This window comes from Bidens hawaiensis, unplaced genomic scaffold (genome assembly GCF_021521415.1).
Source record: "Bidens hawaiensis isolate Kalapana, Puna unplaced genomic scaffold, B.hawaiensis_p1.1 tig00029063_1, whole genome shotgun sequence".
In the NCBI taxonomy this organism is placed as follows: domain Eukaryota; kingdom Viridiplantae; phylum Streptophyta; class Magnoliopsida; order Asterales; family Asteraceae; genus Bidens; species Bidens hawaiensis.
In genome coordinates, this window is record NW_027494792.1 from 50,290 (window position 1) to 74,917 (window position 24,628).

Sequence of the window (24,628 nt, forward strand, 5' to 3'; positions counted from 1 at the left end):
TGCGGAGGTTATTATTATGGAAAAAAAAATTATTTTGAGGACATGCTCTAAAACAATCATTAACATGGTTTTTTCTGCTTGCTATACCCTTTTTCTTTTCGCTATTTCTCGAAATGAAGATGACACCGTATGTAAACAAATCAATGATTATTTGATTTTTCAAGTAATGTATCATTGTTAAACCGAACCAAAATAATCAAAATCATCAGTGGTGAAGCTTAGACGAAAGCACCAAGTAGCCCAACTCAATACATATTAAAATTTTCATAAACCAGGATGGTCGGGCTAAAAATTTTCAGACGAAAACATGTAAATTTACACTATGTTTAAAAAATTCAAAACGAAAACGCATAGATTTACACTACTAAGCAAACGCCACCACCGGGCCACAATAGGCTTCGCTCTCCACCAATCGGTTAAGAAACTTTAACAACCAAACATGTCAGTTCCAGTCAAACTCATAACTAAACCGAACCGAACCGTGCTACCCAATCACAAGAGTCAAAACGCAACGGCTACAGCTCAAGTAGCTACAACTGTACACCACACTCGACTTTTGGCGGTCAGTTTCATTCAAACTTTGTTTATATTATTATTATTACTTTCCATGGCGTCCGTCTGTCAGTCACAATACAATACAACACGCTCCAGTCTCTATTCTCTCACCATTTCACAAACACTGTGCTAACAAACAAACAAACCCTAACTAATCTGCAGACATGAAAGGTATGAAGCCATTGAAGCAGCTCAAGCTAGCCGTACCTGCTCAAAAAGCCACAATCACCAGCTTCTTGTACGTTCACACACGATCTCCTATTTTTTTTAATAGTTTTCGTTAATCTCTAATTAGTGAGCTTCGTATCTAAATTATGTTAATGTAGTTTCGTATCTGTTATCAATTAGTTTATTATTATAAGATCTGGATTATTTGAAGCCCTAATTACAGTCTGTGGTGACTGATTTTTCGATTTAATATTATAGACGGTTATGTTGTTGGTTTAATTAGTAATTGTGCGGTTTGGATTATGTGAATTTGAATTTGAGCTTATTTGTGTGAATGTAGTTATGTAAAACCCTAATTGAAGAGATTTTGCTCTAATTTACAGTCTGCGGTGTCTCTTTTATCGATTTAATCTTATAGACGGTCATGTTGTTGGTTTAGTTCGTAATTGTGCGGTTTGGATTATGTGATATTGTTATTGGTGTGAATTTGAGCATATTTTGTGTAAATATAGTTATGTGAAACTTTAATTGAATAGATTTTGCTCTAATTTACAGTCTGTGGTGTCTTGTTTATCGATTTGATCTTATAGACGGTTATGTTGTTCATAGTTATTAAAAGCCATCGCTTCTTGCGCCTAGCTCCAATTTTCAGGCGAGGCTCAATAAATGCGCTTCTAGTTCCTAGGCGAGCGCTTCGGCATTGTCTATGCCAATAACGGGAGAACATAAAAGCTGAGCAAAAGAAACGCAAGTGTTGCTATTGAAACTTGGATCTAGGAGAAGTCAAAAGGCATTATATTGATGCCTTTTGTTATTCAAGTTTTGGAATCACATTTGAATTTTGACTATTTTAGAACTTTTGGCACTCATTAGATGATATTAAATGTTATATAATAGCTTTTGTTTATTTTATTTGAAGAATAGTATGATTTTTCATATACAAAATATGTTTTAAATGCTTTATTTAAGTGCGCTTATTTTTCCTCATGCCCTCGTTTTTTTGCGCCTAGGCCCTAGGCGAGGCTTATGCGCCTTGACTGCGCCTAACGCATTTGATAACTATGATGTTGTTGGTTTAATTCGTAATTGTGCGGTTTGGGTTATGTGAATTTGAGCTTATTATGTGTGAATGCAGTTATGTGAAACCCTAATTGAAGAGATTTTGCACTAGTTTACAGTCTTTGGTATCTCGTTTATTGATTTAACCTAATTGACGGTTGTGTTGGCGATTTGATTCGTAATTGTGCTGTTCGGATAATGTGAAATTGTTATTGGTGTGAATTTGTTGTTTGGATAATGTGAATGTAGTTATATACTACATACTGTAAATTAGAGCAACATCTATTCAATTAAAGTTTAACATAACTACATTCACACAAATAACAACAAATTCACATAATCCAAACCACACAATTACGAATTAAACCAACAACATGACCGTCTATAAGATTAAATCGATAAACAAGATTCTTGTTTATCGATTTAATCTTATAGACGGTTATATTGTCGATTTAGTTCTCAGTTCTGCTGTTCGGAACATGTGAAATTGTTATTGGTGTGAACTTGATTTTATTTTGTGTGAATTAAGTTATGTGAAATCCTAGTTGGAGAAGTCTTTTAATCCAATACATCTGTGTATATCGGATATTCGGACAGTTCGGTTCAGTTTTTTCGAATTTGAATCTTTTTATCCGTAACCGATACGAATTCAGAATTGTCTAACCGAACCGAATTCAACCAAATACAATTCTGTTTGGTGTCTGTTAAAAAGTTAAAACCGAAATCAACTGAATTTTTGTAGTATCTGATTATTATTGTGGATTTACAGGACGGCAAGTGGGACATTTCATGATGGCGATTTGCTTCTAAATCTGAAAGGATTAAGACTCGCATCTGAGGATAAGGAGAATAGTGTAAGTTTCCTTCGGTTCTTAAAGAGGATTGAACATTTTGGTGTGATCCGCTAGTAAACCAGATCAAATATATTATTTGTGAATTTTGAGCTACTTGATCAGCCATCTGATTTTTGTTTGCTAATTGATCAGCCATCTGATTCCAAGGACATTGATCTGCAATTTTCTTTGGAAGATCTTGAGACCATTAAAGTTATTGGAAAAGGAAGTGGAGGTGTTGTTCAACTGGTCCGACATAAATGGATTGGGAGATTGTTTGCTTTGAAGGTCAGGATAAATCTGAACTACTAAGTACTAACTATCGGTCTAACGCTAGTTTTAAGTGCCATATTATCTAACTTTAAAAAGCACTCCCTATTTCACAAGCAACCACAACACACCAATTACTAGGATAAAGAATATGCAATAAAGTAACTTGGTCAGTTTGATGATAACGTTAATGTTTGACATATTAACTCTTTCTGAGTATAATGAACCACCTTACTTCTTTCACACTTGTATGCTTAATGTTATTGATTTAGTTTTGACTATTAGGATGTAAATGAATCTATATACTCAACATATATAAATCTGATGTAATTACAAACTTGAGGTGAAATTTAAAAGAGAGAAGAATATAAGCAACATATGTACACAAGTTAATCCATTGTTCAGGTGATATGATAAGGAGAAGAAGGTAGATACATCTTAAATTATGAAAGTCAAAAGCAAATTATCAATCAGATAATTGTTTGCTCCTGTTTGTTATACAACAATAGTACATTACATCTGTTTTACAAAAGAAAGCGCATTCTTATTTTATAACATGTATGCTATTGTGAATAATGATACTTGGTATTTAATATCAATATCAGGTATCAACTATTCTATACTTGACATTCAAATGATGCCAATATATAAGTTTTCAGTGTAACAATGAATGAATGAATATACATAAAAAAAAACTCATAATCATATCGATTGTGATCACAGGTAATCCAGATGAATATACAAGAGGAAATCCGTAAACAAATTGTGCAAGAACTAAAAATTAATCAAGCTTCTCAATGCCCTAATATTGTCGTTTGTTACCATTCTTTCTACCACAACGGGGCAATCTCTCTGGTCTTTGAATATATGGACCGCGGATCTTTGGCAGACGTGATTAGACAACTCACGACAATTCTTGAACCATATCTTGCAGTTGTCTGCAAACAGGTTTGCCTATTATTTGCAACATGTTTATTAGTTTCTTCTCTCATTTAAAAGAAATCGTATATTGGTATATGATCATCATAACCATAGGTGCAAAGTATGCCATAGCTAATAATAATGTTTACCACAGGTATTGCAGGGTCTTGTGTATTTGCACCATGACAGACATGTAATTCACAGGGACATAAAGCCATCTAACTTGCTTGTAAACCAAAAGGGGGAAATAAAGATTACAGATTTTGGTGTAAGTGCAATGCTTGCAAGCTCTATGGGTCAACGAGATACATTTGTTGGAACATATAATTATATGTCGGTAAGTAGACATGTTTTTTTTGTTTTTATATTGAAGTGCTAGATAAGCTGTTTAAATACTGCTTCTAAATCTTGTTCATGATAATTTGAGAACAATCAAGAATATTGTCAATGGGGCTTGATCTTTTTTCTTGTCATTTTTTTAAGCCTGAAAGAATCAATGGGAAGACTTATGATTATAAAAGTGATATATGGAGTTTGGGCCTGGTGATTCTTGAGTGTGCTATAGGACGATTTCCGTTCATACAGTCTGAAGATCAACAAAGCTGGCCAACTTTTTATGAGCTTTTAGATGCCATTGTCTCAAAGCCACCACCAACTGCACCACCAGATCAATTTTCACCTGAATTCTGTTCATTTGTGTCTGCATGGTAAGTTTAAACAACAATCTACAGATTATGATTATTGTTATTTTTTATTCTAGAGGCTGTTTGGGATCATGAAAACTATTTTCTAAAATTGTCATATCGATTCTTTTGAGTAATTTATTTGAAGGCAGTGAACGTTTGATTATCCACATTATTCGGTTTGTTGTCGATACGTATGTTCTTACAATCTTGCGCGTGTGTATACATGCAGCATACAAAAAGATCCTAAAGACAGGGCATCGGCTCTGGATCTTTTGGTTCGTACTATGATCTCTTATTACATCTTTTTGTTACTGTCGTTTTATATTTCTTTTATAACTAACCCAAGTTCTTGCTTTTGATCGTATTTGTAGAGTCATCCGTTCATCAAGAAATTCGAGGACAAAGATATTGATCTTAGAATTCTGGTAAGTTGCTTGGAACCCCCTATAAATTATTCTAAATGAATAATTCTGTAATGATATTTGAATTATTATGCATCACCTATATATGTATTTTTACCCTTTTCCCATTCTATAAAGTACACACTTGTAGTATTTCGAAAATTATGCCAAAATCTTCAAATTGCAATCTTACATCTATGTGTGCAATTTCTTGAATATTTTCAACGTATTTGATTACCATCCTGATTTTATCTGTTTACTTTGCTGTCGACATTTGGGATCTGCTTATCTAAACTCTTATCTGATTATTTGCATGTAAAACACATTATTTGCTTAATCATGAAGTGCTTATTTCAAATCCGAAACAAACTCAAACACAAACGCCTAACACTAATGATCTATGCCGTCAACTTTGTTGATAACCGAAGCAACCAATGTTTTTTCTTTTTCTAAATTTATAGCGTAAAATATATACTAAAGTCAATGAGAAGGATTGTTGATGAAACATGCTAATGTGACATTAGTGTAATTAACTTCTTACGTTACTTTATTGAAGTTGAAAGCATCCAATGGACCAAATTATTTAATTAACATTAATCATCATTGAAAAAAGCTGACTAGGCGGCCACAAGGATGGAACCGTGACCACTAAAATATTAATTGTTTTTAATAAGTTGTTTAACATCCATTTCTAATGTGTGGTTCCAATTGGTTCCTATGCTATTAAATTATAATATGCAATAAGTTTGCCTATTGGCATCAACATTGTTTCCTATTTTCACTTTTGTATTGTTTATTAACTAAATTGATTTAAAACAAAATTTAAGTATATACTCACAAGTCACAAAGGCAAAATTTTAAAGCATACGGGGCTAAGAGTTTCCATAGACGACAATAATTAAAAGAAATTTAATGTTAAGAAAAAAAACATAAACAATTTTAATCATGAATAAACGAAAATAAAGTGAAATACATAAAATGTATTATTTGTCGTACTATCTAAATGTAGAAATGTAAAACCCACGAAGAATATGTATGTGTACTGTATACATATATAATATTATCTATCTATAGTAATTTGTGATTTTGTGTCCTTGCTTGGGAACAATGTTGTTGAGATGAATGATATTGAGATCCAAAACTAGAATGTTTGATGACTCAGATATGGATGTATTCAAAGAATTACATGGACCTTATCCTTTCCAACCCCACACACAATAATATATGTATATGTATATATATCCACGTCCCCAATAACCTTCCCAAGATACACTTATGTCACCAAACATACAAACTCATTTCTTCTTGATCATCATAACAAATTAACCATGGCTATGTTTCATGTTAAAACCGTTGTTACCGATGAATATGACTCAGATTTTGTTGAAGAATCATCGGATGATTCTTTAGTCGCATTGTCTTCCTCTGATATGATCGATGATGCCACGTCATCTTCGTGTTCCTCGTCTTCTTCGATGTCCGGTCCGTTGTATGAGTTATCTGAACTCATGGCTCAACTACCTCTCAAGTAAGATATTGTTTGATAATGGCGGTGTTTTCATAATAGCCTAATAGGACCTGACTGGACCGGAAACCGGACACATAACTAGTTCACTTGTGTGTGTTTGAACCGCTTTCATTTATACAAGTTAGAGTAGATTTCAGGGAAAAAAAATCCTAAAATAACATTTTTTTTTATCTATGTTCTACTTTATACGTATTTTATATTTATTTACGGTTTCAAACTTTTATTAATATTGTAAATTCATTCAAAAAATAAGGTATTGTTAAATCTTATTTTAAGTTCTTTATATATTTATATACGCTTAATATTTAAATTATTTCACATAATTTGGTATTTGAAGAAACACTAAGTGACCCCGGCAGATTACGGATAATCTTAGGGTCAAGTAGATGTTTCCCACGAGGGTTAGGTCCGGCAAAGATGGTTATTCTTCTGATGACCTGCAAAACAGACACCGTGAGCTTGTCACTGAGAAGGGGGGGTACCTCCTTGTGACCACCCTCCGGCGTGAGAATCAGACTAGATTGCTCTGAATATAAATGTATATTAAGAGAAATAGCTAGAGCAGATAAGATATGTGATGATATAAGATAGTATATGATAAGATGTGATATCCATACCGTTCCAAGGTGTTGGAGTATTTATAGCCGAAGGTAGGTTTCCAAGCAGGTACAGCCAGCTGTATAATATTCCTTTTCTACCAACTGTGGGCTACGCACGTGCCATGCTGGTGGTTGGTGGGTATGCAGCGGCTGATAGTGACATGGCCGGCTGTGTACTATTCCTTTTCCACCAACTGCAGGCTATGTACGTGCCACGACAAGGGTTGGTGAGTAGGCAGCGGCTGATAGTGACATTAAGTACTAGAGCGTGCTGCTCGTCGTACTGTTGTCAGTGAGCTGTCACCCTGTGATTGGTTCATGGGCTGCTTTGGTCAGATCTTGTCTATTTTGTCCATACCTTGGCAGGTATAGTACAAAAGATCCTCCAGAAGCGTACGGACTGGCTCATTTGGGCGGGAGTATTCCCGCCTTGCTCATTCCTTCTTCAGGTGACATTACTGAATTATTGAGAGTTAGTGCCTTGTGCGTGTAGCCTTGCTATTAGTGCGGGTAGCCTTCCCTGATGGCTTGTATCCGCAGCTGCGGGAACAGGCGGGGTACTTCACCATTGGGAGGCTTTTCCTGCGGGAACAGCTGGCGTACTGCGCGTAAGGTCTTCATCTCTCTGAGCATGGTGGGTCCTGCGGAACCAGTTGGTCTTTGCGCAGACGTCCCTCTTCAAGGTGAGTCTTGCGGGTCCAACTGGGCCCTGCTGGGACCTACCTCTTCAGTATTCAAATCCAATTCGACCAGTGAACCAGTAAGACAACCGATTCGACGACTGATCCGGTTATAAAAACATTGGTTGAAGGTTATAGTAATGTAATTTGTATAAATTATTAAAATGTACAAGTTGTAATAATTTACTTATGTAGGAGGGGTTTGTCAAAGTTCTATCAAGGAAAGTCAGAGTCATTTGGATCACTTGCAAATTTGAACAACATTCAAGATCTTGCAAAGAAGAGTCATAGATCAAGAAGGTCAAAGTGCAAAAGTCAAAATCAAACATTAAGTCCCAAGAGCACAATTGTCAAAAGCAAGAAGAGTTGTTCATCTTCTCTAGCTAAGAGTCGTTTAGTTTCTTCCCTTGGAGAAATGAGTTCGATCTTGGACACAATTGTTGCGCAAAAGCGGTTTTAATCGAGTTTACGTTTGCTTACGTCAAATTATATGATCATCAAGTGTCTTGATCCTAATTTATATGATCATAAAATGTCTACATGTTTAATTAACACATTTTAAATTTACCGATTAAGTTGTTACAACGAAATATGAAAAATGTACAAGTTGTAAAGCCTAAAACATCAGTTTGCACACCCTGCACATTAAGAGGATTTGAACTCGGGTAAGGAGATCCTGCCGAACTAGCAGTAAACAAGTGACCCATTGCTTTGATGCCGTTAAAAAAAATCCACCTTCCATCAAAGTCCAAAAAACAACACAAAATCAAATTTAATATTATGTTTTTTTTTGTTTATCATTTCCAAAGAGTCGTTTTCGGTATGTTACAGGATTTTTTTCATTAGTGGTACTGAAGCGATAACACATAACCTTATGTTTGTAACTTTTATTTGTTTAGGCATGATTTTGTCCATATATCTAATTCCCTTGCTCCGAATTCTCACTGCAACACGCGAGGGAATCTCCCTAGTTTTTATAGATTAAGCATTATGTGCAACCGTGCTGGGAACACAGAATAAGACTAATGGGCGGACTCTACTTAAACACGAGCCCGGTCATAAAGCCTAATCCAACTCACATCATACACTAGTTCACAGTTCATACTACTTGATACGTTTATGTTGTGCTTGAGCATGTTAATTATCAATGTTTTCGAAACTAGAACAGAACCATTGTGGCATTGTTTTGTAAGCTAACTAGTCGGAATCTCGGAATGGTTGGATCGATTAATAATTTAATACCAATAAATGTTGATTTCGTTATTGTAAAGTTGGGCTTCGGCCCAAACAGGCCCAACATAAAGCGCATCCTTTTACAAGTAAAAACAAGTCAGCCCATTATTTTTTGACTTAAAAGTTGGAATACCAAAAATTCGAACCCGGAATCGGACCCCCCAAAAAAACCTGAAAACGAGTTTTTTTATATCCAGGTTTTTACAACCCGAACTCGTACCCGACCCTACCCGTAGGGTACGAATAGGGTATGCATTTCATTACCAAAACTCGTACCAGGAACCGAACCCAATTTATACCCAGTAATACCCGAAAACAGGAACTGGCTCCATACCAGAATCAGGTTTTTCCAATACCCGAAAACAGAGTTTTCAAATATCCGATCTATACCAGAAGTTACCCAAAAAATACATGAAAATACCTGAAAAATAACCCAAAAAAATGCAGCCACTTAAAAAACTCAATCTATACCCAAAACAAACCCAAAAATAGGGTTTTTTTCAATACTCAAAAATTGAGTATTCAAATACCCGATTTTAGAATACTCGATTCTATACCCGGCCAGAATTGGTGCATAGGATATGGTTTTTAAAGACAATACTCAGACCCGAATCTGAACCAGGTATGACCAATACTTGGTCATACCCGAACCAGGTTCTAGCTATGGAACTGCGCATTAGGAACAACCCGATTTTGTGCACCTCTATGCCGGACTTTTAAGTTTTAAACAAGTCAGCCGTTTTTTAATGAATTGAAAAATAAAATGAAATTAAACCAATTAGATTTATAAGTGAAACTTATTAACTTATCAAATGAATATGAAACTAAGAAATCGAAATATATCATAATTAATTCGAATTTCTAATACATGTTGGTTCAAAACAAACAAAGAAAGCGAAATCTATCATCGCGGCCACACCCACCCGTTAATATTTATTTTCTTGAATATACATATATTATAAAATTATAAATTTATATATATGTTTTTTGAACTCATAAGCTCACTTTTGAAGGGGTAAGCAACAAGCACCGTACCATTAAAATTATATATTTGTAATTCCTCTTAAAAACAAAGACCCTTAAGAAAAGAAAATACTTAAATCAAATTTAACAACCCATTAACGATTTTTTTAATGAAAGGACCGAAAGGGTACATAATATTAAATTCGTTGATTAGCAAATGATTGGAAATGCATGAATATATAACACAATTATCCGGTTGTTTTTATTAATAATAGATTGGTGATCTACAATTGCCACCTTTATTCTGGTTTTGGCCTCATTTGCACTTCAAAGCGAGTGTGTTTGGTAATATAATTTGTTATTTCTCAATTTTCATAAAGTATGTTTTCAGAATCCATAATCCATATATCAAGTGCCTTCTTTTGTCATGTGTTGCACTATATGATCAATGCACCAACCAAACTGATTAACAAAAAGGTTTAATACATAACTAATTTTAACTTTTTAAGTACATAAAATACAACAAAATGTCATAAACACTTGTATATAGTGTTAGATTAGTTATAATGAAAGAGAGAAAAATAGATGCTTACATGATTACATAATTATCTTATGATTACATAATTATCTTATGTATTATTTTTGTATCTATATATACATGTTTTTATGTGGTTTTTATAGTTCGTTTCTTAAAATTGGTTTTGTATTAAATCATGTCCTAGTATGTATAGTTACGCCGTTATATTTGATTTGTATAAAATCAAAATTAGAGCATATTGTTAGATTTTGTGTTCCGAATTTCATATATATTATACTTAGTTATGGGTTGTGATTATTGATGTGTTTTGATGTGTGCTTTTATAACACGGTGTTAAGCTTGATGAGTTATAACTAAATAAAAGATACAATCAAAATTCATTTATGTATTATTCACAACCTCAATATATATAAGGATACAGTTTGGCTTAGTCTATGATATGTATATAATGTACACAGTGCTTGACATAACCCCCCAATTTGTGCATGGTCTGAAAAGGAGCTAGATTGCGTCGCAATCTGATGGATGTAATCTTACCTTACAGTTTGTGTAGGAAGTTATTTCTCACGACTTGAACCCTGACCTCAAGGTTACAAAGAAGCAACCACACCAGTTGTTCCAAGGCTCACTCTCATGATATGTATAGAATCATAACTGAAATACAATTGATTTACAAGATATATATCATACATATATTCCCACGCGGTTGAAGGCATCTAGAGGGAACATGAAGAACCCGATGTTGACCATGACCCACGTTTTTCCGTATAAGTATAAAATGTATATCAATTTCAATGTGTTTGGTTCGTTAAAGTTATTGTCAATCAGATAAATAGCATTAACATAGTCACAGTAGACAAAGATATGAATGATTTAAGATCATGTGTAATGTACATGAACGACATGAGTTATTTCTTTACCTAAACCATAGATGAAGCTCTCAATCAGAGTAGATCTATGTGAACTAATTGTAAATCATATGTGAATAATGATGCATAAGTACATTCACATGCACATGAAAGTAATCACATGTGATTACTTACATGTATTGGTTTCAAAAGAAGTTTGTTCTATATATAGAATCACAGAAAAAAAATTACAAAATTTAGTAACAACTATTTCCAGCCTCTAATTTCAAATACACATCAAATTGTATACAAATGTTTAGTTATATATACTAGGACTATCCCATATATGTATATATAAATAACATGGAAACATGTACATTTAATTATGGATTTAAGATAGAAAAAGACAAACTTTAAAGTGTTAAGCTTGATGAGTTATAACTAAATAAAAAAAAAGAAAAAAAAAATTAATTGTTTCAAGTGCAATCAATTAATGAACGTGTCACTTGTTTTATGATTTATGCTTTGGAAATTTCTTCTTGTTTTGTTTGGTCATCACATGTGAAGGTTTGTTCATGTGATTCCAAAGAGAGATTGTCTTTTGTGTGTTGGAATGTAATTAAAGAAGTAAATGATACAAGTCTTTTAGAAAAGAAAGATTGCAATACATGGTTTTTATAGAAGTCTTAATATTCTAATATTTACACAAGTTTAAACTCATATATCAAACTGCTAAATCGGTTGTAATTTGCATATGTGCACACTCAATACAATTTGGCAACATTTAACTAGATTCGCACTTGTGACAAATAGAGTATGAAAACGATTAAAAGGAGATGATGAACCTCACATGTTGGCTTGATGTTGATGTTTCGCTCGTGTACAATGATATATGCTACCACATAAAGAGTTACCAACCAGACAACTACGACTGATAACTACAATTCGATTTTCATAAATCTATCGTTTTTCTAAAAATAACTAAGTCGGTTGCCGCAAAAGTACAGAACAGTTATATATATTACACACATTCTATATCATAATACATATAATACAAATGCGAGAAAAAAAATAAGTTTACATAATTTTAAAATTTTAAGTTATTACAACATTTAAATTAACGAAAATACCATTTTAAACATGCTGACTTTTAACACCCCCCACCCCGGCTAATTTTTTTTTTCAAAAAAAAAAACCCATAAAAACAAATATTTGATTTTCTTTAATTTAAGTATGATATTGTTGTAGTAGTTTTTTATTTGAAAGTAATTATTATGTTGCGTGATTACTAATGTCTATGTTTCCTGCCGCATCACACAAACACCCAATCTCGCACACTATCATGCTTTCATAACACACCAAATCCATCATGTTCTATTTTCTAATTTCATAAAATTATGAACCCAAAGGTTATAGAAAGTTCCTAATATAGTTGTTATTGAAAAAACTATAATAAAAATAATTGTTTTTTTTAGTAATATATGATCACATGATTTTGAAAGAATATATTCTTCAAGAACACAAAAAGGGGGAGTTCACGGGCAGTAGCATGAAGGAAGTTAATAGGGAAAAAGTGCATAATGAATAGGTGTACTTGTGGCCTCAAATTCACCCCTGTGATTGCATAAATGTCAGTGGTAGTAGTAACACCCGTGATTCTGCATTCTCTTCTCTTAAAACTTTTTTATTTTTTAACGAATAATTTGGATCACTTACGGACCACTAGAGTATCATCGTGCCATCAGTGGTACTACGCGATCATATCCACTACCAAACCACCAATTCAGAAGGAAACTTAATATTTGAGAAAAAACCCCTCTTGTGAGATTCGAATCTAGGACCTTATGATCACTAAGCCTTATCTCACCACCAAGATACCATTGGACTAGAAGTCCTTTGGTTCTCTTCTCTTAACTTTAATCCCCCCATTAGCAACTTATTAAAACAATTTAACCTTACAAAATTAGAAAATTCATGATTAATCAGTCAGCGGCATGTTTTCTCGGGTGAACATCCAAGCCAAACTCTGAATCCAATGTGGGTCCGGTTAAGACAACATAGTCTGGCCAAAATGGGGTATCGGGGCTCTCCAAATTTGAAGAGTGCGGTAGCCTAAATACAAGAAAGTCGTCGTTCTAAAAAAATTAAGTATGGCTTTTTCGCTGCACGTATATTTATTAATATATAAAGATATATACGATCATGTTTCTAATTTCCTATATGTTACACATATAAAGAGACACATAAAGTATAAATATATGTAATGAACTATCATATAAAAAACTTTTTCATATGAAAACGAATAAAACGTGTTTAATCATTATTTGCATCAAATTCATGGTTAAAAAAGGGTTTCACTAGCTTTATCATCTCAAATATATTTAACTTTGTTTTGTTTAAATATTATGTAAATCCATATGCTCTTTAACTTTTATATAGGTCTAATAATACTATTTTTCTTTTTTTTAAAGGCAAGGTTTGATGGCGAAAGTGTGTCCACTTCATATCTTTAATTTGTTGGTATAATAAGTTTTGATACTCATGTAATAGGATATTGTGTCTACCTCAATACAACCAACCATGTGTCTACATCCCAGGCTTGAATTCATTGTGATAATAAGTTTTGATACACATGTATAAAAATCATGTGTCTAATTCATTTACACAATGCGTCCGCCTTCTATGCATAATTGATTCTTTGTCGTGGTGACTTTTGGTGCACATTCATAAAACACGATGTATAAACTTTTACAATGATGCATCCACTTTTCATTTTTATTCGTGATTGTAACAAGTTTTGATGCACATGCATATACTAGTGTTTAACCCATTATAATAGTTCGCTAACTTCCTGGAAGTGTATCATTTTTGTAATTGGTTTTGATACACATTTGTGTATCGATGCTCCTAACCCATTACAGGTTTCTAACCTAGTGTATATATATATTACGGAGTAATTTGGATGACATGCTTGTACTTTTTTGAGATTATTATATTACATCCATAGTTCAATAAATACACACATAAACCCTCACCACAAACTCAAACCAAATTCTATTTGTATTGTACCCCTAACACATTCTTCTCTACTCTCTTTTTTTATTCCACTTGCATTTTCTTTTCATGGCCAAATTTTTACACATTTGCTCTCTTTTCATTCTTTTACTTGTTCTTGATGCCACCACACAAACACTTTGCCATACCAAATGCTTGAGACCAAAAAGAAACACATGGAAGCAATTAGGTGTAAATTTGACACAAACCCAATATTCGGAACAACAATTCATGAAATGGGTCAATTTTGTTGGAACTTTAAAGCATTCTCTTTTTTCCACTGCCAAGAACAAGCTTTTTCCGTCTTATACGCTCACCGTTGACCGAAATCCGGCTACCGGGGACTTTACTAGCATTCAACAAGCTATTGACTCTCTACCCTTTGTGAATCTTGTTAGAGTTGTCATTAAAGTCCATGCAGGAGTTTACAAGTAAGTTTGTTTATTTGTTTATTTATTTATTTATTTTCATGGTGTTTTTGTTTAATTTAGGTTTGTGAGACTTGTGATCAGAATTCAATGAAGCTAGATAAGATAGGATAACCTTAACATTGTGTGGTTGAATGTTTATTTTTCTTGGGCAATTTTGATCAAGAATTTAATGAGTTTTTTTAGCATTAATATATGCTTAAACCTTAATTAGTTACAAATTTTTATTAATAAATATATGTGAAGAGTTTCATTAATGGCATTATAAAGATTAAATGATGAATATTGAACAACACACAAACATGAAAGATGGTATTTTTTTTTTCTTTTTTTTATTTATCATGGGAATTTTGTAATTCATGCAGAAGTTCTATGAATAGTGAAGACAAAATAGCATTATTATATACAAATAAAAAAGTTTTAAATCTTTATTTATGATCCGTATATAATTTTACAACACACACTTTTAGTCTTTTAGATCACGACAAGCATATATTGTTAACTCGTACTTTTTACTTGGATTATGCAATTTTTTTTTATCATGATTCATCTTCCAAATTTTGAATAATTTAAATGATTGATGAAAATTATAATGTGTCACGTGTAAATATTTTACTAACTATGATTTAGTTAAGTTTTTTAACAATAAATTTCTGTTATCCGAAAGACTTGAACACAAAAAACTAAATCTTCAACCTCTTGATGTTTTAAAGGTTTTGTCTTTATCAATAAACGATCACTATGTTTTAGTTTAAGTAATTAGCAATATAATGTATTATTTAAAACTAACACTTCCACTTCTTATACCGAACATTTTAAATCACTTTGTGCAACTTAGAAGTAAAGTTAGAGAGTGTATCGGTTATTCTAGAAGAAAATATTTCCTATATATTCAACATCTCTCGAGACAAAACGGGAGATGCGATCTTTTTTATTTACGAACACCGTTTTACTTTTACTTACAATAGAATTTGTATACAAATATATACCTCAACTGTTACATATCAAATTAATCATTATAACTTTTAAGACCCATACAAAGTTTTCTTTCACTTTTATTATGTTTAAAGTTTTTATTAAACATGTGGTATTTTTCTTAAGGAAAAAGATTAATTTATGTGATTTCAATATATTTTTTATAATTAGAAAAAAAAACTTATTCTTCGGTCTCTAAACCAACTCATATATTTTGTACTTTTGTAAAAGAATATTTGCATACCTAGAAACCGGTTACAAAACACTTAGTCAAACATTCTTCATGTACTTTTTCATATATTTTAAAATATGTTTAAGATGTAAAGTTTTTGGGTTATCTTTAAACAAATATATAAACATGAGTTATTATTTAATTATTATATATTTAATTAACTTTTTGTTTGTATATAGGGAAAAGGTAAATATACCTCCATTGAAGTCTTTCATAACCATAGAAGGTGCAGGTGCTGATAAAACAATTGTGCAATGGGGTGACACGGCTCAAACCATTGGTGCCAAAGGTCAACCCATTGGTACATATGGGTCAGCCACTTTTGCAGTCAATTCACCCTATTTTATTGCCAAAAATATCACATTCCAGGTAAAATAAATAAATAAAAAAAAGTGTACGCGTATGCATTAAAAACTTGTACATTATACTTACTAATAAAGACGAGTAGTTTAATGTACAAGTTTGTGATGCGTGCAGAACACGACCCCGGTGCCAGCACCAGGGGCGGTAGGGAAGCAGGCGGTGGCGTTTAGGATATCATCAGACACTGCAGCATTTGTCGGGTGTCGATTTTTGGGCGCACAAGACACGCTTTATGATCACTTGGGTAGGCATTATTACAAGGAGTGCTACATCGAAGGGTCCGTTGACTTTATTTTTGGCAACGGTCTCTCTCTTTTTGAGGTTTGTTTTATATTTATCTGTCTTTTTTAAATATTAACTTGTAAGTTACAAAAATAAATGTACATAGTATATTGCCAAAAAAAACCACAAATAATCCCCCCCCCCCCCCAATAAAAAGAAAAAAAGAAGAAAATGTTAATTTTACACTTACATTACAGCATTCAATCGACTTGCATGTGCTTAAAAGTTACTCATAAGGCCTTGTCAAATAACTCTTAAGCGCGAGTCAAACTCAGGCTTGACTAGTTTATTATTTATCTTATTTATACACATACATAACTATTATTTTTATACTTATATCTATAATATAATTTATATAGCATAATTTATATTCACTTTTGGCTTAGAGTTTTGTGAGTTAACACTTCTCTAATGTATTAATATGGCAAAACATTTTAGAAGTCTTAATGCACAATGCTTCTTGATTTGGTTTAAAGCTGAAATTATTGGATTTCACTTTTGAGTGTTTAGCTAATTAAAGTCATTGTCAACTAGATAAAGAGTAGTTGTAAGAGAACTCTTTATTTCTATAAATGAAAAATTACCCAACCATATCTTGCTTTAAGGAACTGATATGATTTATCATGTCCCTAAAAGTGTACAAGAATATATCTCCCATTTTTAAATAGTCTCGTATCGAACCCGAACAGAACCGATATATTCGGTATGATATTCGATACTACTTTTCAAGAAATTCAATATCGGTATCTTTTTTACCGGCACAATACTAATACCCTAAAATACAGAATTATTTTTGTAACGAGTACCAGTAACACTTATTATGTAATCATATATATATTTGTTGTATTAGATAAAAATAACTATAGTTATATAAATAATAATTTGGCTAGCCTAGTCGATACCTATACATTTTTAACGAGTTGATTTCAACCGGTTCAGGGGTGTCAAGTGCATGCAATAGCACCGGTAACAGGTGCACTAACCGCACAAGGACGAAGCAGTTTATTGGAAGACACCGGGTTTTCTTTCTTACGTTGTAAGGTCACGGGGTCCGGTGCATTGTACCTCGGACGAGCATGGGGCCCGTTTTCTCGAGTCGTGTTTGCTTACACTTACATGGATAACATTATTATCCCTAAAGGATGGTACAATTGGGGTGACCCTAATCGTGAAATGTAAGCTTCCGTCTCTTAGCATCAATATTATTTTGTTATAAAAAGTAGTGTTTTAGAAACCGGCTCGTATCGGACAGTTAAACCGGTAATATCAAGTTTCGCATATCATGCCAGTTTTTTTGAACCCGACATTTTTGAGCTGTTTGCTAGAACAACGAACCAATAGTTTTTTATAAAATACTGGTTTAAACCGGCAAACTGGTTTTAAGCCCAAGAGGTTTTTGATATTCCATGGCCCATATTTAAAAAAAAAAAAATACTTTAAATCTAGCGATTAACACTGAAACGAATAAACTTTTGAATTATTATTTGAAAATCAAGTGATTTTGTATTAATTTTGGACTAAGGATTAACTTTTGGATTTTACTTTATTATGAAATCATATACTTTTGGGTTGTTTTTTGAGTTTAAGTTGCACTTATATAAAATTACAAGGTAAACAATTCAACCCGGTTGTATTATTTTTTAATCCAATCCAATACGAATGAAAAACCGATTTTTGAAACACTGATAAAAAGAGATAATTGGAATGAACCCTATAAGGTTAGACCAGTTTTAGTGGCTACTTTATTATCAGAGTTTGTGGTTCTGTATATGTGTGTGTATTGGGTTGGGTGGTGATTGCGTAATGGAAGGGGCGGTGGGTGCGTTTGTTTGTTTGCTTTTTTGTGTATGCGGTTCTACGTGTTGGACGAAAGGCCTAAACGGTGGTTTTTGTATTGTTTTGTCTTGTTTTTTTTTATATATTTTTATTTATAGGTTGTGATTTAGGTATGTTGGCACTATTGAAATAAATATGTTAAGGGTGTTGCTATAAGGTTATAGACATAGCTAAGACTGACATAACACGATAATTAATCGTGTTAGTTTTTCAAACACGAGCGTAAACATGTTAAGAAACATGTTGCACGGCACGATATGTTTAAGTGCACAATAAGTATTGCATAATATTTAACATATTTGAATCAAAAATCCTGGTGTGGGGCGTAAGATACTAATACATACGCGATATATTTTATCTTAAAAAAATAAAATAAAAAAGAAAACATGTTTTAAACAGGTCATTAGTAGGTGTTAACCTGTTTGGACCTGAATTTTACCATGCGTTAAACGTGTCGACCTGTTTAAGACACAAAGCATGCTAAGCTCAAACCCAAACTTCTTTAACTACGTGTCATTTTGTGTTAACAAGTTTGTGTTATAATTTGTCAGCCTTAGTTATTGCTCATATATAACCTTATTTTATTGTATTCTGGTGCATATAAACATTTTTCACATATCATGCACTATATACACTATATGCACGCCACTAACATTTTATACGTGCCATATAACATTTTTCACATCTCATACTGACCTGTATAACACTATAAGTGATGCGCGTATAACTTGTCTATTTGTTTTTCATTTAAATATGATTTTTAAAAATTATAAACTTTGTGATAACAATAACTTCAGGACTGTGTATTATGGACAATACAAATGTAGTGGGCCAGGGGCAACATTTGCAGGGAGAGTGTCATGGTCAAGAGAACTTACTGATGAGGAAGCTAAGCCTTTTCTTTCGCTTAGCTTCATTGATGGTTCAGAATGGATCAAACTCTAACAATTTTATCATCGTTGTTGAAAAAATTAGATGTGTATATTTAGCCAACAATAACATCAAATCTACCAATACCGATGCGGATTATGATGTTAGATCTTCTAGCTTCTAACATATCTAGAGTTCATCCAAATTCCAAAAGGATTTGGATGGCGCGCATACCCTCCAACGTTGGATTTATGACCAGTTGATGGAGGACGATGGAGATACAGCGAGTGAGCGAGTGTGTTGATCTTAATAGGTTATTTGGAGTGCTGTTTTTGTTTGGAAATTGAAACATGACATTTTATGATCATGTGTTAGTGTAATCAATTGTTTTTTTGATAAAAATATGACTTGTTTGTGAAGAAAAAAGTGTTTCTTGAATATAGTAAGTTGAAACAAACTATCATTTAATGGAAATTTGATTGATTCTACATTTGATATGAATTAACTTATGAACCTAAATTGTGGTATGAAATTATTGGTTATAATTGATATATGAAAATATGAACTTCAATTCCAATTTATATTATTCCCTCTAATTATATGCTAAGCCCCTATAGATCATAGTCCTAATTCCTAAATATTATGAAGGAAATCATAAGCTAAATTTGGTTATAATTGACATGAAACCATGAACTTATGATTGGTAATAACTGATGAAAGCTTGAAGTTCAAAATTTTTAGCCACTCGTTGCTAAGGGGGTGTGCATGGGTCGGCTTTAGGGTATTTTGGCCCAAAATCATAACCATAACCGAGATGTCGGTTAATGGATAACCACAACTATAACCGATCGGTTATGGCAGTTTCAGTAATTTAGGCCCGAAAGTTTGAGCTTGAAATCTTTTTTACCATGGAATAAATTGTTAATACACATTTGTAAATATTAGTGTATGTTACACAACATAAAAAATGTACATATAAGTTATAATATTAAAAAAATGCATATAATCGGTTCGGTTCGGTTTAAGGAAGTATGGAAACCCTGTTAACCATAACCGATCGCTATTGTCCGTTTTCAGAAAATCCATAAACTGACCCATGGTTTTTGGTACAATTTGGTTGTGTCGGTTCGGTTTCATTGCATGATTTGGTTATGGGTTTAATTATTTCGGTTTTCTGTACACCCCTACTTGTTGCTATGTTTTAACCCGACCTTTCTTATTCTAACCTTTTTATATTATTGTAACAAGATGGTTAATGGCCTAAGTCCAAACATAAGCCCAAAATAGGGAGCATGTGTTAGAGAACCTACTGGGCCCAACTAACAATGCCGAAGAGTTCATTTCACAGTCCAAAATTTAATTCCTTATTTGGTTATAAAATATTTAAAAAATGACCATAAATGCATCAAATTTATCGATTCTGTCTGTGAAAATAAACTCATAGAATTGTAAACAACTAGCATAAATGCATCAAAATTTATGTAATATTATTTTTGAACGGCACCTACTTCATTTCCATGAAATATACTCCAAAAATCACCAACCTTGTACATTGTCTTAAATACCACTAAATTTGCGCGCCGTGGGATTCGAACCTCTATTTCTATGAATAACCCCAAATACCACCAAACTTGCAAACTGTCTCAGAATCTCAGGTACATCAAACTTGCACACTAAGATGGATCTTATCAACGTCCATGAATGATAATAATAGATCGAACCGTCGAATTGGAAAACCCAGGTGCTATCATATAGCCTTGTATCGGCTAAGTTCACGAGTTGGACTCACGAAGGCGTATCTGTATTTGGCGGAGTCGGTGACCGGACTCATGAAGGAAATGATTTTTACATGGAAATGAAAGAATCCGGAGTAATTAATATTTTTATGAATAAATATTAGTAAGATCGTGGCTTTTTTTGTATAAATGGAATATTTTGATATAAATCTCTATCTCAAAAAAGAGCATCCACAGGACACTCTTCTGGTTCTAGGTGGCAGTACACGACCCAAGCAAAAATCATACTTGCGTTGTGGAGTCTTGTTCGTGAAGGTTTGTGGCTGCAAATATGTTACAAAATGATGACATGGCTACCCACTCTCACAACATATCTATACATTTTATGTACAAGGTGATAGGTTTTTAAGAAAAGTTTGAAATTTGATGTGGTATTGACGTGACGATTTGTAGAGGGTCAGCGTTGTGGCTGCTCTAATGGATTTTTAAGTTTTAAAGCATTGACCAATTGGTTAGGGGAATACGTCATTACCACCAAGATGTCCCCCATATGGACTTATGTATGTTTAATCAATGTTTATATGATTATATCATCTTATAATTTTATACAGATAATAATTTATAATTTGTAAAAACTCTTTTGATTTAAATTGCGTGTGGAATAATAAACTTACCAACTTTGTGATTGTATTTGTATAGATGCTGATAGGGGTGCAAACGAGCCGAGCCCGAGCTCTGCTCGGCTCGTTTACCTTACACAAAGCTCGAGCTTGGTTTGTTTTGAACTTTCTTTCGAAAGCTCGAGCTCGGCTCGTGAGTAGTTTTTAAAGATCGAACTCGGCTCGGGCTCGTTTACTATTTATTGATTACTTCTTATATATTTTTATATTTTTTCAATCAAAATTTAATATATAACATAGTATATATTATATAATATATATCACTTAGTTATTTTGTTAATTTATTAATTATTATATACATATATATACATGTAGATATATATGTGTGTGTATATATATATATTATAAAAATTATACACATGGAAGGCTCGTGAGGGGGCTCGAGTTCGGTAAGTGAAGCTTGGGCTCAGGCTTGTTTATTAAACGAGCTTACTTTTAGGCTCAAGCTCGTTTAAGCTCGGCTTAATTGAGCTTTTTTACGAGCCGATTTCGAGTAGCTCGCGAGCAGCTCGGCTCTCTTGCACCCCTAGATGGTGACTAGAATCCTAGATAAGATGGAATTGGTGGAGATGATGGTTTGCTCGGTGACAACATAATATGGATCGATTTGTCTATAAATTAAAGAAACAAGTGCTATTTTCATAATAAAGATTATACCTTCTTTACAAAAAAGATAAAATGAGACATCTTAGTCATGTTATCCTAATGGAAAACATAAACATAAAATTTTGCCTAACATAGAAAACAAAGTATAGAACGTTACCCTAAAAGCAATTACCCTTTTTTTCTATATATTTCTAATTTCTTAATATCTAGGCTGTATGTGAGATTGTGCTTAATATCAATATAAATGAAATAAGATAGCATGAGAAGGGCACTTAAAAATCATTAATTTTATTTTGGGTTGATGTAATTAACATGATAGAATTTTTTTAATTATTTGGATGTTTGGGTTTCAAATATTAGATGGTTGCTTTTGAATTTCATGAATTAGGTTTTGATTTGATATATCCAATTGTAACATTTAAGTTGCATTTACATGTTTCATACCACTCGTACAAACTGCAAGATGTGATCATGAATTCGTGAGTAGATATGCATGTAAAAGCACAAACGTGGTGACAATTGACAATCGATAATAACACAATGATAAAAATTGAGAATCAATAATAACGTAAAATTGCCCATGACCTAATGGTTATGTGGTATGGTGCTTAACCCTCATAAGAGTGATAAGTGAGTTAAAATACGTGTAAATATAGGATTCGGTGAATTTTAAGTATGGAAAAAAATTGTTAATAAAAACAAATGTTCAAGAATTTTTAAGTTCCCAAAATTATTTTCTATCATTAATTTTATTTCGTAGATAAATAATTAATTCTTTGTAAAGCGTCCGTTAAAATTAGAAATGCATGTTTTGTAGTGGATTTTGTTTAGCAATCTACTTAATATTTGTCAAGATTTTAAAAAAATTATAACAAATCAAACTATATTTATCCATAGTTATTAAATTTAGATTATAAAAAACTGTTATTTTTATTTAATACAAAGTTTCTTATCTACTCGGCATTCATCTACAAACTTGTTTTTATATAAAAATGTAGTAAAGAAAAGAATGTTAAACCTCAAGTAGTATCCTTAAGATACTCATCAGATTTGTTCATACGTTTTGATTTTCAGTTTCGATGTAAGAAACAGTGCCATTAAATTCTTAGTTGTCTTACCATAGGTTTCACACATTATTCATATGTCGTATCATGTTTATGTTACCATCTACAATGTAAAGTTATTGGACATCTACAATGTCCAATGTCGTATCATCGTATCATCTACAATATCTTTTAGTTATTGGACATGACAAGACAAAACTCAAAACAATATAAAGTTAAACCGTTGTTTTTTCATCAAGGGAACATTCCATATTCTTTAGATTTTTCTTCCGATAAATTTTATTATGGATTAAAATTAGACATTTAGATATCTAAATTTTATTAAAAAAAATAGCTAAGGAAGTAACTGTACCATACACCAAACATAGATAACAAAAAACACCATCCAACAACAACATTTTGAACCCCTCTCAATCATCCCTAGACATAGCTGATCTAGACCTACATTGAATCCACATCCACAAAAAACATGAACTTTTATCTTCTCAACCAATTCCGTCATAAAAATTGGCTTCCCATCGAAAATCAAAGCATTCCCTTCCTTGTCTTCCATTGTATTGAAATCAAAATGATAGCATTTAGATATCCAATTTATATTCATACAATAATTAAAAGGGAAAATTCTGAAAATAAGCGTTTATGAAAACAAATTTCAAGTTTTAGGTATCATTTGCAAGAAATTCCATATATAGATATTATAACTAGTCGTGACGAATAGGTTGTAGAACCAATTAAAACTTGCTATGTGCCCTTAAAGTAACCATAATGAGCACGTTTACTAATCATTTACTCATCACGACTAAACAAGTTTCATGTCTCGTAATCAACGCTCACGAGTAATTCATGAGTCCTTTAGTCGCGACGAGTAGATTGTAAGGTTAAACTAGTCGCGACGAGTTAATAAGCTACTCCTTGAGGGAATGTAAACCGGGTAAACTAGTCGTCACGACCAAAGGACTTGTGAATTACTCGTGGACGCTGATTACGAGACATGAAACTTATTTAGTCGTGACGAGTAAATAATTAGTGAACCTGCTTGTTAGTGACAAGTTTTAATTGGTACTATAAACTAATCGTGTGTTATTAAAATATACCCGTATCGACTGGTTTATAATACATATTTCTGAAATTTATTGCAAATAACAGCTAAAACTTGAAATTTATTTTCATAAACGCTTATTTTTGGAAATTTCCATAGATAAAATCACAAAAGTATCACA

At 32.7% G+C, this 24,628-nt stretch overlaps 3 protein-coding genes across 3 annotated transcripts; all 3 read left to right on the top strand.

The window, feature by feature from the left end:
• Positions 1-525: 525 nt before the first annotated feature.
• Positions 526-5,000, top strand: LOC143578216 (mitogen-activated protein kinase kinase 6-like). The gene is made up of 8 exons (XM_077061868.1): positions 526-793; positions 2,552-2,636; positions 2,769-2,903; positions 3,609-3,833; positions 3,961-4,143; positions 4,290-4,513; positions 4,722-4,767; positions 4,864-5,000. Exons 1-8 carry the CDS (start codon positions 720-722, stop codon positions 4,954-4,956), a joined length of 1,065 nt encoding a protein of 354 aa, XP_076917983.1. The 5' UTR covers positions 526-719; the 3' UTR covers positions 4,957-5,000.
• Positions 5,001-6,194: 1,194 nt separating this feature from the next.
• On the top strand, positions 6,195-8,160 carry LOC143578212 (uncharacterized). Its single transcript, XM_077061866.1, has 2 exons — positions 6,195-6,421; positions 7,896-8,160. The coding sequence occupies exons 1-2, from the start codon at positions 6,222-6,224 to the stop codon at positions 8,158-8,160; spliced, it is 465 nt and encodes a 154-aa protein (XP_076917981.1). The 5' UTR covers positions 6,195-6,221.
• Positions 8,161-14,402: 6,242 nt separating this feature from the next.
• LOC143578217 (putative pectinesterase 53) lies at positions 14,403-19,397 on the top strand. The gene is made up of 5 exons (XM_077061869.1): positions 14,403-14,767; positions 16,151-16,340; positions 16,449-16,655; positions 17,556-17,791; positions 19,250-19,397. Exons 1-5 carry the CDS (start codon positions 14,406-14,408, stop codon positions 19,395-19,397), a joined length of 1,143 nt encoding a protein of 380 aa, XP_076917984.1. The 5' UTR covers positions 14,403-14,405.
• The last annotated feature ends 5,231 nt before the right edge of the window (positions 19,398-24,628 follow it).

Excerpts from the sequence above, each read along its gene's own strand:
- LOC143578212 (XM_077061866.1), top strand. The coding sequence starts at position 6,222 with ATGGCTATGTTTCATGTTAAAACCGTTGTTACCGATGAATATGACTCA. Across the intron at positions 6,422-7,895 it reads ATGGCTCAACTACCTCTCAA|GAGGGGTTTGTCAAAGTTCT; the intron begins GTAAGATATTGT and ends TTACTTATGTAG.
- LOC143578217 (XM_077061869.1), top strand. The coding sequence starts at position 14,406 with ATGGCCAAATTTTTACACATTTGCTCTCTTTTCATTCTTTTACTTGTT. Across the intron at positions 16,341-16,448 it reads CCAAAAATATCACATTCCAG|AACACGACCCCGGTGCCAGC; the intron begins GTAAAATAAATA and ends TGATGCGTGCAG. Across the intron at positions 16,656-17,555 it reads ACGGTCTCTCTCTTTTTGAG|GGGTGTCAAGTGCATGCAAT; the intron begins GTTTGTTTTATA and ends CAACCGGTTCAG.
- LOC143578216 (XM_077061868.1), top strand. The coding sequence starts at position 720 with ATGAAAGGTATGAAGCCATTGAAGCAGCTCAAGCTAGCCGTACCTGCT. Across the intron at positions 2,904-3,608 it reads GGAGATTGTTTGCTTTGAAG|GTAATCCAGATGAATATACA; the intron begins GTCAGGATAAAT and ends TTGTGATCACAG. Across the intron at positions 4,144-4,289 it reads GAACATATAATTATATGTCG|CCTGAAAGAATCAATGGGAA; the intron begins GTAAGTAGACAT and ends CATTTTTTTAAG.